The sequence below is a fragment of the Barbus barbus genome (genome assembly GCF_936440315.1).
Source record: "Barbus barbus genome assembly, chromosome: 42".
NCBI classification, from domain to species: Eukaryota; Metazoa; Chordata; class Actinopteri; order Cypriniformes; family Cyprinidae; genus Barbus; species Barbus barbus.
In genome coordinates, this window is record NC_136720.1 from 27096427 (window position 1) to 27108926 (window position 12500).

The following is a 12500-nucleotide window of genomic DNA, read 5'->3' on the forward strand; positions in this document are numbered from 1 at the left end:
CGCTCACACACACAGTGTTTTTGTAGTGTGTGTGTTTTCCAAAGGTCAGCAGAAAGCCCAGCGCTCTGCAATAGTGAGCCTCCATTCAGAGCCACAGGATCAGCTGATGAACATCTCTGTGTAATAAATGCAAAACCTGGAAATATTACAGAGATAAATTAAAGACTCATTTCTACTGTCTTTCACTTCTGAGAAAATTGATCAGTAGTATTAATGACATCATCTTGTTTTTACAGGTGTCAGTTTTTGGCCCAAATAAATGTTTTATAGAAGGACAAGCCCCGCCCACTGTATGGTCCATGTTTGACTGACAGAAGCAAGGAGCAAATCAGCACTTACGGCTGTGACGTAAACTAAAGCCTATTGGCTGTTTAAAATATGTCCCACCCAAACGTCTTGTTTCAATAGAAAAAAACAAGGTTTTTATGATTGGCTAAAACTATTAAAACATTTTTGTTAATTTAAATGCATTTCAAGTAAAATATAAAATATTAACTAAAGGAAAATTCACTAGCTGACATAAAGTGAAGCACTACAATAGCTAACAGGACATAAATAAAAACTAAAACTAACTAATAGTAAAGCTAAAATAAACATAAATTTAACCTGTGTGTGTATAGATGGATATTTCAATAGTATAAATAAATAATATAATATCAGTAATGTATTAAAAGAATAATAAAAATAACAAAATACATCATGCATTGACTAAAAAATAAACTAATTAAGACTACAAAAGTAAAAATAAAAGCTAATTCAGCACTATATATATATATATATACACACATATGCATGCATATTTAATATAAACAGTATAAATAATATAAGGAACATAAATATTAAAAAATACAAATAACAAAATGTAACAAGTTAAAATTAAAACTGAAAATATAAAAATAAATCTAATGCAATAATAATATATAAAAAATAATGACTAAAATAACAAAGGAAATAAAACTGCAGTATTGAATATTTTTTCAGGTCTGGAAAACCCAGGGAAGACTTACAGCGGGTTAATTAAGTGTTGAACACGGCAGCATTTTTCTCAGTAAATATATTTCTAAAGGTGGTTTTCTCCAGATGTCGGTAGCAATCCAAGTAATCCATACATACAAAGAAAACAATAAGTTCAGAAATTAAGTTCTGTGTAATAAAATGGAATGACACAAGGAAAAAGTATTGAGCTTCTGAAATGTATTTACTTCTTTGTACAAAAGGCTTTGTTGTTAATGAGCGCTTCAAGACGCCTCCTGCTGGAGAAACTCGTCGCATGCATTGCTCAGGTGGGATTTTAGCTCATTCTTCCACACAAACAGTCTTCAAATCTGGAAGGTTCCATGAGCCTCTTCTATGAGCTCTGATCTTTAGTTCTTTCCATAGATTTTCTATTGGATTCAAGTCCGGTGATTGGCTTTACTTTCTCTCTCTGAAACCAGTCGAGAGTTTTCTTGGCTGTGTTTGGGATCATTGTCTCGCTGAAATGTCCACCCTAATTTCATCTTCATCATCCTGGTAGATGGTAGCAGATTTTTATTAAAAATGTCTCGGTACATTTTTCCATTCATCCTTTCTTCAGCTATATGTATTTTGCCAGAGCTACACTGTGATGTTTTGGGGTGATGTGCAGTGCATGTGACCTCCAAGCATGGTGTGTATTATGGCATCCAAAGAGTACTCCCAGTACTTCACAGGCTTGTCTAAATGTTATGCAGCTTCAACATGCTTTTTCTTCAGCAACAGAGTCTTGCGTGGTGAGCGTGTATGCAGGCGACGGCAGTGGAGTGCTTTGCTACATGTTACATGCTAATTCCAGGTCTTTCTGAAGCGCTCCTCAAGTGGTCCTTGGCTCTTGGACAGCTCTTCTGATAATTATTTGCCCTCCTCCATCAGGAATCTTGCGAGGAGCACCTGGTCGTGGCCGGTTTATGGTGAAATTATGTTCTTTCCACTTCCGGATTATGGCCCCAACAGTACTCACTGGAACATTCAGAAGATAGAAATCCTTCTGTAACCAACGCCATCAGTGTGTTTTGCAATAATAAGGCTACGGAGGTCTTGAGAAAGCTCTTTGCTTTTACCCATCATGAAATATTTCTTGTGTGACACGTTGGTCATGAGACACTTTTTTTGTAGGCCATCAGTTGGGACTGAAGCAGCTAATATTAATTTCCACTGACGAGGGGCAGGATTGCTTTCTAATTACTGATAGATTTCATCTGGTGTCTTGGCTTTCCATGCCTTTTTGCACCTCCCTTTCTTCACGTGTTCAATATACTATTTCCCTGTCATTCCACTTTATTACACTGAACTTAATTTCTGAACTTATTTGTTTTGTTTTCTTTGTATGTATGGGTAGCTTGGGTTGTTACTGACACCTGGAGAAAATTTCATGTCAACAGCACCTTTAGAAATATATTTACTGAGAAAAATGGTGATGTGTTCAATACTTATTTTACCCGCTGTATATACAGTATCTCACAGAAGTGAGTACACCCCTCACATTTTTGTAAATATTTTATTATATCTTTTCATGTGACAACACTGAAGAAATGACACTTTGCTACAATGTAAAGTAGTGAGTGTACAGCTTGTATAACAGTGTACATGTGCTGTCCCCTCAAAATAACTCCACACACAGCCATTACCGCTGGCCACAAAAGTGAGTACACCCCTAAGTGAAAATGTCCAAATTGGGCCCAATTAGCCATTTTCTCTCCCCAGTGTCATGTGCCTCGTTAGTGTTACAAGGTCTCAGGTGTGAATGGGGAGCAGGTGTGTTAAATCTGGTGTTATCGCTCTCACTCTCTCATACTGGTCACTGGAAGTTCAACATCTGGAGAGAGAGAGAGAGAGAGAGTGTGTATGTGTGTGTGTGTGTGTGAGTGAGAGAGAGAGAGTGTGTGTGTGTGTGTGTGTGTGTGTGTGTGTGTGTGTGTGTGTGAGAGAGAGAGAGTGTTTGAGTGAGAGAGAGAGAGAGTGTGTGTGTGTGTGTGTGTGTGTGTGTGTGTGTGTGTGTGAGAGAGAGAGAGTGTGTGAGTGAGAGAGAGAGAGAGAGAGAGAGAGAGAGAGTGTGTGTGTGTGTGTGAGAGAGAGAGTGTGTGAGTGAGAGAGAGAGTGTGTTAAATGTTTTGAGAACATAACGCCAATCTACACTGATATAAGAAACAATACAAATACTGTCCGATACACTGTATAAAATCATTTTCAAAGTTATAAATAAAAGGTTATTGTAGTATATACATATATTCTGCATATGAAGTGAAGTGACATTCAGCCAAGTATGGTGACCCATACTCTGAATTCGTGCTCTGCATTTAACCCATCCAACGTGCACACACACAGCAGTGAACACACACACACACACACAGCAGTGAACACACACACACACACACAGCAGTGAACACACACACACACACACACAGCAGTGAACACACACACACACACTCACAGCACTGAACACACACACACACACACACACACACACACCGTGAACACACACACACAGCAGTGAACACACACCTGGAGCAGTGGGCAGCATTTATGCTGCGGCGCCCGGGGAGCAGTTGGGGGTTCGGTGTCTTGCTCAAGGGCACCTCAGTCGTGGTATTGAGGGTGGAGAGAGCGCTGGACATTCACTCCCCCCACCTACAATCCCTGCCGGCCCGAGACTCGAACCCACAACCTTAGGATTCAAAATACATGTTCATTGTAGTCAAAGTTTTAGTAAATTACAATTTTTAAAATGTAGTAATTTAGTAAGTTTCTGTTGTTTTTAAATATGTCTATATAGTTTTTGTTAAAATTTTATAAATATTTATTTCAGTTTAGTTTGCTGTTTTAGTACATCACGTTAAAGTAAATTAAAATGAGAAATTTCACCTTGTTTAACTAGCTAAAATTAAATGTGTGAAAGTCTGTTATTTTATTTCAGTTAGCATTTATTTTATTGCAAGTAACAAAAATGTTTTTGTTCATGGTTTTAGTTAACTATAATAACCCTTTTTAATTAAATGTTTACTTCCCAGCTAACAAAACCAACATTTCACTAACGTTCCCATGAAGTTCTAAAAACGTTTGATGTTTAAAAAATGTTTTTGAAACTTTTAATAAACATGGAGGAACATTACATTGTATCATTTTGCAAACATGACAGGAATGTTACTTTTGAATGTCACTTCTGAACAATGAAATAGTTACGTTTAAAAAAACATACACGACTAAAATGTTTCAGGGAAACATTCCATGAATGTTGTATAATCATGTTTTGAGAACATTATTAAAGGCCAGATAACCGTTAATGTTACTGGAATAGCGTTAGTTCGTAATCTGCGAGAAGTTCCCTGTCAGCGGGGTGATGATTTTTTGAGTGTTTGATGTAGTGTAAACTCTCTGCAGCTGTGGGATGGCGGTAAACGTTTACTCCACGTCTATGACCATCGAGAACCTGAGCAGACATGACATGCTGGCCTGGGTCAACGACTCTCTGCAGCTCACCTACACCAAGATCGAGCAGCTGTGCTCAGGTAAGCTCCGCTCTGAAACCGCTCTGTGTGTGTGTGTGTGTTTTGGCTCTGATTGGTGATGCTGACTGCTTGTGTTGGTCAGGTGCGGCGTACTGTCACTTCATGGACATGCTGTTCCCCAGCTGTATCCTGCTGAAGAGAGTGAAGTTCCAGGCCAAACTGGAGCATGAGTTCATCCACAACTTCAAAGTGCTGCAGACGGCCTTCAAGCGGATGAACGTGGACAAGGTGAGACGGACAAAGACTTAGACACTAATATGTGACCCTGGACCACAAAACATCATCTGAAATCTTTCCATTGATGTATGGTTTGTTAGGATAGGACAATATTTGGCTGAGATACGTCTCAGGTTACATATGTAACCATGGTTCCCTGAGAGTAGGGAACGAGACACTGCGTCCTCTAGGGGTCGCTATGGGGAAAGTCGTCAGCGTGACCCGTATCTGAAGCATACATACAAAAACACCACATGTTGGCTGGCGACAGCCTATGACGTCACTACCGGCGCAACCACAGTATAAAGGGGCACCGGGAAAATACATCATTCACTTCTTCGTCTGAAGCTTGCGTTCGAAGCATGGCACCGAACCTAGAGGACGCAGTGTCTCGTTCCCTACTCTCAGGGAACCATGGTTACATACGTAACCTGAGACGTTCCCCTTCGAGGGAACTTCAAACTGCGTCCTCTAGGGGTCGCTATGGGGAACGGAATACCCACGCCACCATGCTGAGGGGAGTGCAAGCCAAGTACAAAAGGTGAGCACTAAGTACCAACTCTACCCGGCTAAGGGAGTTGCCCCTGGGACGGTACGACGGCTGTCAGTGACATTATCCCCTTCAGCCAAAGGCCTGAGCTGCATACCCCAGAACTTACCTGTTAGGGGCCGACCCTCCTGGACCCAGGGTAGAGCTCAAAGGTTTGGAATCAGAAGAAGAGATTCCTTTAAGGGGATACGACCAAACACCTAGGATAGTAACTAAGTCTTGGCCTGTCACCCAGGGGCTACTGCTTGCTCTTCAAGAGCTCGCTGAAGGAACTGTCTCAACAGATCCTTGGTAGCAACACCCTGTTCAAGTAGTATCACTGGGGATACATAGGTTGAGTGGGGCCAAAGGCGAAACCGGGGCCTGACCGACTCAAAGAATGGGCACGAAATCGCAGCGCGTAACCCATGCCATACAGGATGACCGCAAAAACCCTTGGTGTGCGATCTTACCACAACGTGGCTTTCAGAAAGTGCACAGAGACTAGCGTGCGCACTTACCATATCATGGATTTGTAAATATTCTGGGGAGGGAGCAGCATGCTCACAGGTGACCCTCTATGCTGAGGGGAGCAAAGCTAGCTCTACCAACAAGGAGAGCAACTTAACAGGGAGGCAGAGAGAGGCCTAACAACCTGAAGTAGCTGACTCACAGAGCTGAACTCTTTCAGATGCCCGGTAGGGAGCAGCATGCTCATAGGTGACCCTCTAAGTGAGAGGAGCAATGCTAGCTCTACCATGGCAGAGCTCTGGAGAACGGAGAACTTAACTCTCAATATGAGAGGGAACTCAGACGCTCAGAAGGGAGCGGCATGCTCATAGGTGACCCTCTAAGTGAGGGGAGCAATGCTAACTCTACCAAGGCAGAGCTCTGGAGAGCGGAGAACTTAAGTCTCAGCGTGAGAAGGAACTCCGACGCTCAGAAGGGAGGAGTGACATGCTCATAGGCGACCCTCTATAGTGAAGGGAGCAATGCTAGCTCAACCAACAAGGAGAGCACATCAGACGCTCAGAAGGGAGCAGCATGCTCATAGGTGACCCTCTAAGGTGAGGGGAGCAATGCCAGCTCGACCAACAAGGAGAGCATAGGGTGCAGGAAGGGAGCAGTATGCTCATAGGCGACCCTCTATAGTAAGGGGAGCAATGGTAGCTCGACCAACAAGGAGAGCACTTCAGACGCCCAGAAGCGAGCGGCATGCTCATAGGTGACCCTCTATAGTGAGGGGAGCAATGCCAGCTCGACCAGCCAGAAGAGCATAGGGTGCAGGAAGGGAGCAGCATGCTCATAGCAATACTAGCAGTACCATGACAGACTCTGGAGAGCGGAGAACTCAACTCTCAGCCTGAGAGGGAACTTGGACTCTCAGATTCTACTTACACCCCAGCACATTTTTTATTTATTTTTTGGCTCAAGGAGATTGCTACTTAAAAACCCCCGGAAGGGGAGCAGTCCCTGAGATAGCACATAGATATCCTCAGATAGTCATCCACCATTCTATTCAAAGGAGGCATCCTAGGCATTGTAGTGCTGGAGAACTGATGACCAAGGAGGCTCTTTCCACAGAAACCTACGACTGGGCCACACGATCCAGGGGTATGAGGCCGGAAACAGGGCTCTCATCCTAGCCTGGATCTAGTATCGACGAGTGAGGTCATCACTGCACTGTGTCGAAGGCAAGAGGTGAGAAACACACACACAACAGGTCCCAGAAACTGCAAAGAATGGCTTAACAATACCAGTGATTCTTAAAACTGGATCGTACTCACCCATCCATGGTTCCTGCGCATGAGATCAGTCCCGGAGGCGAAGTCCGAAGAGTCGAGTCCAGACCATCAGTAAGGTAGTTTCTATGAAACATAGAACTTAACCAAAACATCATAAGTCCAGCACAGAGACTGCAATGTTCTTAAAACGCAGGTTCCTAGGCTCCCACCTAGACTTGGTCAGGTGGAATTGACGGTGGTTGCAGGGGAATTAGAGAGGAGAAGATGAGGGCAGATGTACAGGCCCCCTGAGGGAAGGGAGTAGATGTTTAAGAGTTACTCGTTGAGAATGCCTCGTCTCGATCACCTCCCTGAGGTCTTGCTTGCCTCTCCTTGACCCGCGCCTCCCTCTAGCCCTACCCGCAGGCGGGGGAGGGGCACGAGTCGCGACACTAGCCTTCTGCGCCCATCTCTGATCCCCAGATGGAGATGGGCCAGGACCCCTGTGTTGTTCGGGCTTAGACCTGGACCTTCTTGGAATAAAGGTTCTGAAGGCCGCTGAGCGCGCCTTCGCCTCCCTAAACTTCTTGACCACCGTCTTGACGGAGGTACCGAAAAGCTTGGAAGGCGAGACTGGAGCATCAAGAAGAAAGCCCTTCTCTTTCTTCCCAATATCTGCCAAATTCACCCACAGATGTCTCTCCATTACCACCATGGCCGCCATAGACCTGCCCATAGCAGTGGTGGCCTGCTTAGTGGCACGGAGAGCCAAATCCGTGGTGCGGCGCAGCTCAGCTACTTTGTCAGGCGACAAGCCCCTGACCCTTATCCAGGTCTTTCAGCAGATCAGCCTGGTATGCCTGAAGCACCGCCATCGTGTGCAACGAAGCAACAGCCTGACCTGCTGCTGCGTATGCCCTGCCATTTAAGCGAGATGTTTCCTGAAGGGGCTTAGATGGCAAGGAGGGAGCCTTGAGAGAGGACGTTTCACCCTTAGAGAGATAGCTGGCTAGCGTCTCTTCCACAGGGGGCATCCTTTCATAGCCGTTTTCACGCATCCCCTCAATGTTAGCATAACTGGTATGCTGAAACCTATGAAAATGGCTTCTTCCATTCCTTCTCAACCTCCACATGGAGATCAGGAAGAAATGGGAGGCTCACTCGAGCTGGAGGGTTATGGCCAGAAAGATAACGCTCATCGAGACGACCCCGCGGCGCCACCATCTTGGCCCGCTTCCACGGCAAGTCAAGCCTTGCCGTGGCGCGTTCCATAACCTCCAACAGTTTGTCATACGCAGGGCAGGAGGATTGATAGGGCTCAGTCTCAACTTCTTCACCCTCAGACATCTCCTGCTCTTCCTGGGCATAACTCAGCAGAGCACTAGCTGCTGGATCAGATGATGTCAGCGAGATCACGTCATCATCATCCCGCGGCTCGCCCTCGCTCGCGGCCGACAAGCGTGAGAAGGAAAGCCCCCTCTCTAACTCGTCAGTCAGATCCGCCTGCGAACCCCACGAGTTCATTCTCCTCTGTGCCTCAGCATAAGTGGGTCTTGAACCGCGGGAAGCAGACGGCTGTCTCTCCCTCCTCGAAAAGAGAGACAGACGAGAGCGGAGCTTTCGCATGGAAAAAAGCTCACAGTGCACGCAGATTGCCCCCTCGAGGACATCGCATGCGCGCTCCTCGCCCAAACAAAAGACGCAAAGATCGTGCGTGTCATCAGGTGTCAAATAACAAGGACACGGATGCACACATTTCTTAAACGCTTTGCTAGTGCTCGCCATAGTAGAGTAGAAAATCATTCACGCACGCTTCAAACAAAACAGTCACTGAAGACGAAGAAGAGAATGACGTATTTTCCCGCTGCCCCTTTATACTGTGGTTGCGCCGGTAGTGACGTCATAGGCTGTCGCCGGCCAACATGTGGTGTTTTTATATGTATGCTTCAGACACGGGTCACGCTGACGGCGTTCCCCATAGTGACCCCTAGAGGACGCAGTTCAAAGTTCCCTCGAAAGGGAACAACTATTTGAAAATCTGGAATCTGAGGGAGCAAAAAAATCTAAATACTGAGAAACACCTTTAAAGTTGTTCAAATGAAGTTCTTAGCAACTATAAGTTTTGATATATTTACGGTAGGAAATTTACTAAATATCTTCATGGAACATGATCTTAATATCCTAATGATTTTTGGCATAAAAGAGAAATGTATAATTGTGATCCATACAGTGTATTGTTGGCTATTGCTACAAATATACCTGTGCTACTCATGACTGCTGTTGTGCTGCAGGGACACATATTTCAATAATTTAAGCTATGAGGGGAAACGAATACAATAAATTATTTTTTTTAATAATATTAGAATATTATATATTTTTCAGAATATTATTTTTTTATTTTACATTTCTTTTTAGTTGTGATGGTGTCTCAGTCAAAATTACATTCACACTGGTGTTTTAGGAACCTAATAAAATGTAATAATAATATTATTATAAAGTAACTATTATTAGTTGTAATAATAATAATAATAATAATAATAATAATTATTATTATTATTATTGCTGTTGCTGTTTTAATTATAAAAATTTCAAATAAATATTTCTGTTTTAAATTATAATTGTTCTGTTAAAAATATGAATATTTGATCACATAAAATTAAAATAATTTTATTTACGGTAAAAGTTACATTACTAATATTTGTGGAATAAATTCCTTGTTTTCAAATGTTCAAACCCTTCAGCTTTTAATATGCTAATTTCAAGCTTTTAATTTTTTATTATTATTATTTTTATTGTCAGACTCTATAATAAAAGAAAAATCTAGAGTTCCCAAAACTGGATCATATTATGTGATTGTTTTGCAGCATATTATTAACTACAGATATTAAAAACATGTTTTGTTAATTGAAAGAAAGCTAAAATGAAATGAAATTAGTGCTGTCAAACGATAATTGTGATTAATCGCATCCAAAATAAGTTTTTGTTTACTTAATATGTATGTGTACTGTGTATATTTACCATGTTTATATAAATACACATGCATTTATTTAAGAAAAATGTTATGATTATATTATTAATTTATAATTTAAAAAAATATCATTTAAATGATATGAGTATAAATATATACATGTAAACACATTAATTGTTTGACTAAATAAAATGTAAGTATAAATACTAAATGAGAAAGTTAAACTAAATGAAAATATTAAATAAATATAAAACTAAAATAAAAATAACCTGAATAATGATATTAAAAACATGACAAAAAGAATAAATATTAAACTATAATTAAAATAAAGACTGAAAATATGAAGCTAATTAAAAAATATTCATAAAAACTTTTAAAAAATACTAAACTGACACTGTCGCGCAACCCCATTTATTTATTTGAATTTAACATTAGATATAATTAATTATTAGCTTTTCATCGACTCCTGTTTAGGAATTCCTTCTTTATGCAAAAGATGAAATTTCAATCAAAACTAAGTGGTTGCATCCATGGCTTCTGTCCTGTGCTGCTGTGTTTCAGATCATTCCCGTGGAGAGGCTCGTCAAGGGCAAGTTTCAGGACAACTTCGAGTTCCTTCAGTGGTTTAAGAAGTTCTTCGATGCGAACTACGACGGGAAGGAGTACGACCCTCAGTTAGCGCGACAGGGCCATGACACCACACCTCCACCACCCAACCCAGGTGAAGTTACCTTCCACACAACCATGAGCCCTCAGAGAGCAGCAGGTAACACTCACACACTCCGCACGCGTGCGTTTCGCCTGCTTGAGTCTCCTCTACACAAAGCTGTCACAGCTAATAGTTTAGTTTTTATTTTGGGTTTGATTGTGTGTGTGTTCTCAAAGGCTCTGGCCTTTCAGTGTGTTTCATGGCCCGCCTACAGATCTGAAACTGATTTTGATTAGGGCTGTCACTAACGATTATGTTGGTAATCAAGTAATCTGTTGATTATTCTGACGATTAATCCAATAATCGGATAGTTATCTTTTTTTTTTTTTTTGTGGTAATAAAAATATACCTAAGCGAAGAATAGCTTTTAAAATGAGTTAAAATATAATAGCAATGAGGCAATGATATTTATCTCAAATAAAGTATTAAAAGCAAGTAATTATATGATTTTATTGAACAAATCTGTTAAAATACATAATGTATTATAAACAAAAGAGCTAATGTACATCATGCATTACAACAAATGCCAGCAGAGGGCGCCAACGGCCTGGCGCTTGTTTTACTGCATCCTCGTTTAATATCGACTAAACAACATGGCATTCAAATGTCCACTTAATCTTTAACATTCGTCCATTTCATTCTGACAGAAATGCTACAGCCGCTGTAATTTCTTTAATATGTGGACATCAAAAAAACTCAGAGCGAGAGTTTAAACTTTTATTTTGAAATCGTGATGAACAGTTAGCATATTGAGAAAGATATTGATGTATTCTCCTGTGTTTGCGTAGGTTTATAAATGATAACCGCTGCTCTGAGATGCACGTATGTAACCTACACGCATGTAAGTAATTAAAGCGCATATATTAAACCTGCATCGCATATATTTATTTAATTGAATCGTAGCATTTGTGGATTCACAATAGCATTATGCTTTATTATGATTTTTAAATGGGTTTAATATCTCATGCAGCCTTGGAAAACGGTCTAATAATGTGTTTCATGGATTCTCGTTTGTGAAATGCACCACTTTCGGTAATTAGCCGATTATGTTGACAATTTTTAAATCGAATACTCGAATAGAATGGAGGAATATTTGAGTGAGCCTCTGCTTTGTGATTGGCTGATGTGTGAGGCGCTGTGCTGTGATTGGCTAATGATTTCGGTTTCGTATATAGGATCCCAGCAGACGTCACCGACGACACCCAAAATCATGCCCGCCCCCCAGCGCGCCATAAGCTCCACCCCCTCCACCGGAACCCGGCGGAACATACCAATGGCCCGGAACGGAGGCGGCGACACCGAGATCATGGAGCTCAACCGGCAGGTACACCAATATAATACAGCTAGTTATAAACACTAACATCTTCAGAATTTACAAATATTTATTTACATTTTTACAAATGCAGAGCTGCTTAAAAGGTGGTTAGGTCAGGTTTTGCTCACTTCTGAGCACAAATTTGTATTATCTATTAAACAGATAATATTAAATAAAGATTAAAAAAAATATTTTAATAATAATTTATGTTATGTAAATGTTTATGTAAAAATGTATAAATATTTATAAATATAATATTTATATATTGTTAATAGTAGAGACAGAACATAAGATTAAGTACCTGAAGAAATTATGGAAAAATAAAATACACTACAACTGAATTTATATCATAAATCTATTTAATAGATATTGAATAAAAATGTTATTTATTTATTTATTTAAAATTTATAAATGTAATATTTATATATTCATAAATAAAATTGTATCTATAAAAATGTAAAATATTAAATGAAATAAAAATGAATATGAAATGAAGCGGTGTGTGTGTCTGCATGC

General features: G+C 40.9%; 1 protein-coding gene across 6 annotated transcripts in view; it reads left to right on the top strand.

Moving 5' to 3' along the window:
* LOC306861550 (microtubule-associated protein RP/EB family member 3-like) overlaps positions 1-12500 on the top strand; it is a 17596-nt gene that overhangs the window by 3296 nt on the left and 1800 nt on the right. For 2 of the 6 annotated variants that reach the window (XR_013783478.1, XM_079403883.1), the window contains exons 2-5: positions 4396-4523; positions 4606-4751; positions 10522-10726; positions 11845-11993. Coding sequence is in view for 3 of the 6 variants with exons in the window: in XM_079403883.1 (XP_079260009.1) it covers positions 4403-4523; positions 4606-4751; positions 10522-10726; positions 11845-11993 (621 nt within the window). In the remaining 3 variants the exon portion in view is untranslated. Of the gene's footprint in view, positions 1-4379; positions 4524-4605; positions 4752-10521; positions 10727-11844; positions 11994-12500 lie in introns of all 6 variants that reach the window. The other 4 variants (XR_013783479.1, XM_079403884.1, XR_013783480.1 and 1 more) reach the window with 2 other exon arrangements.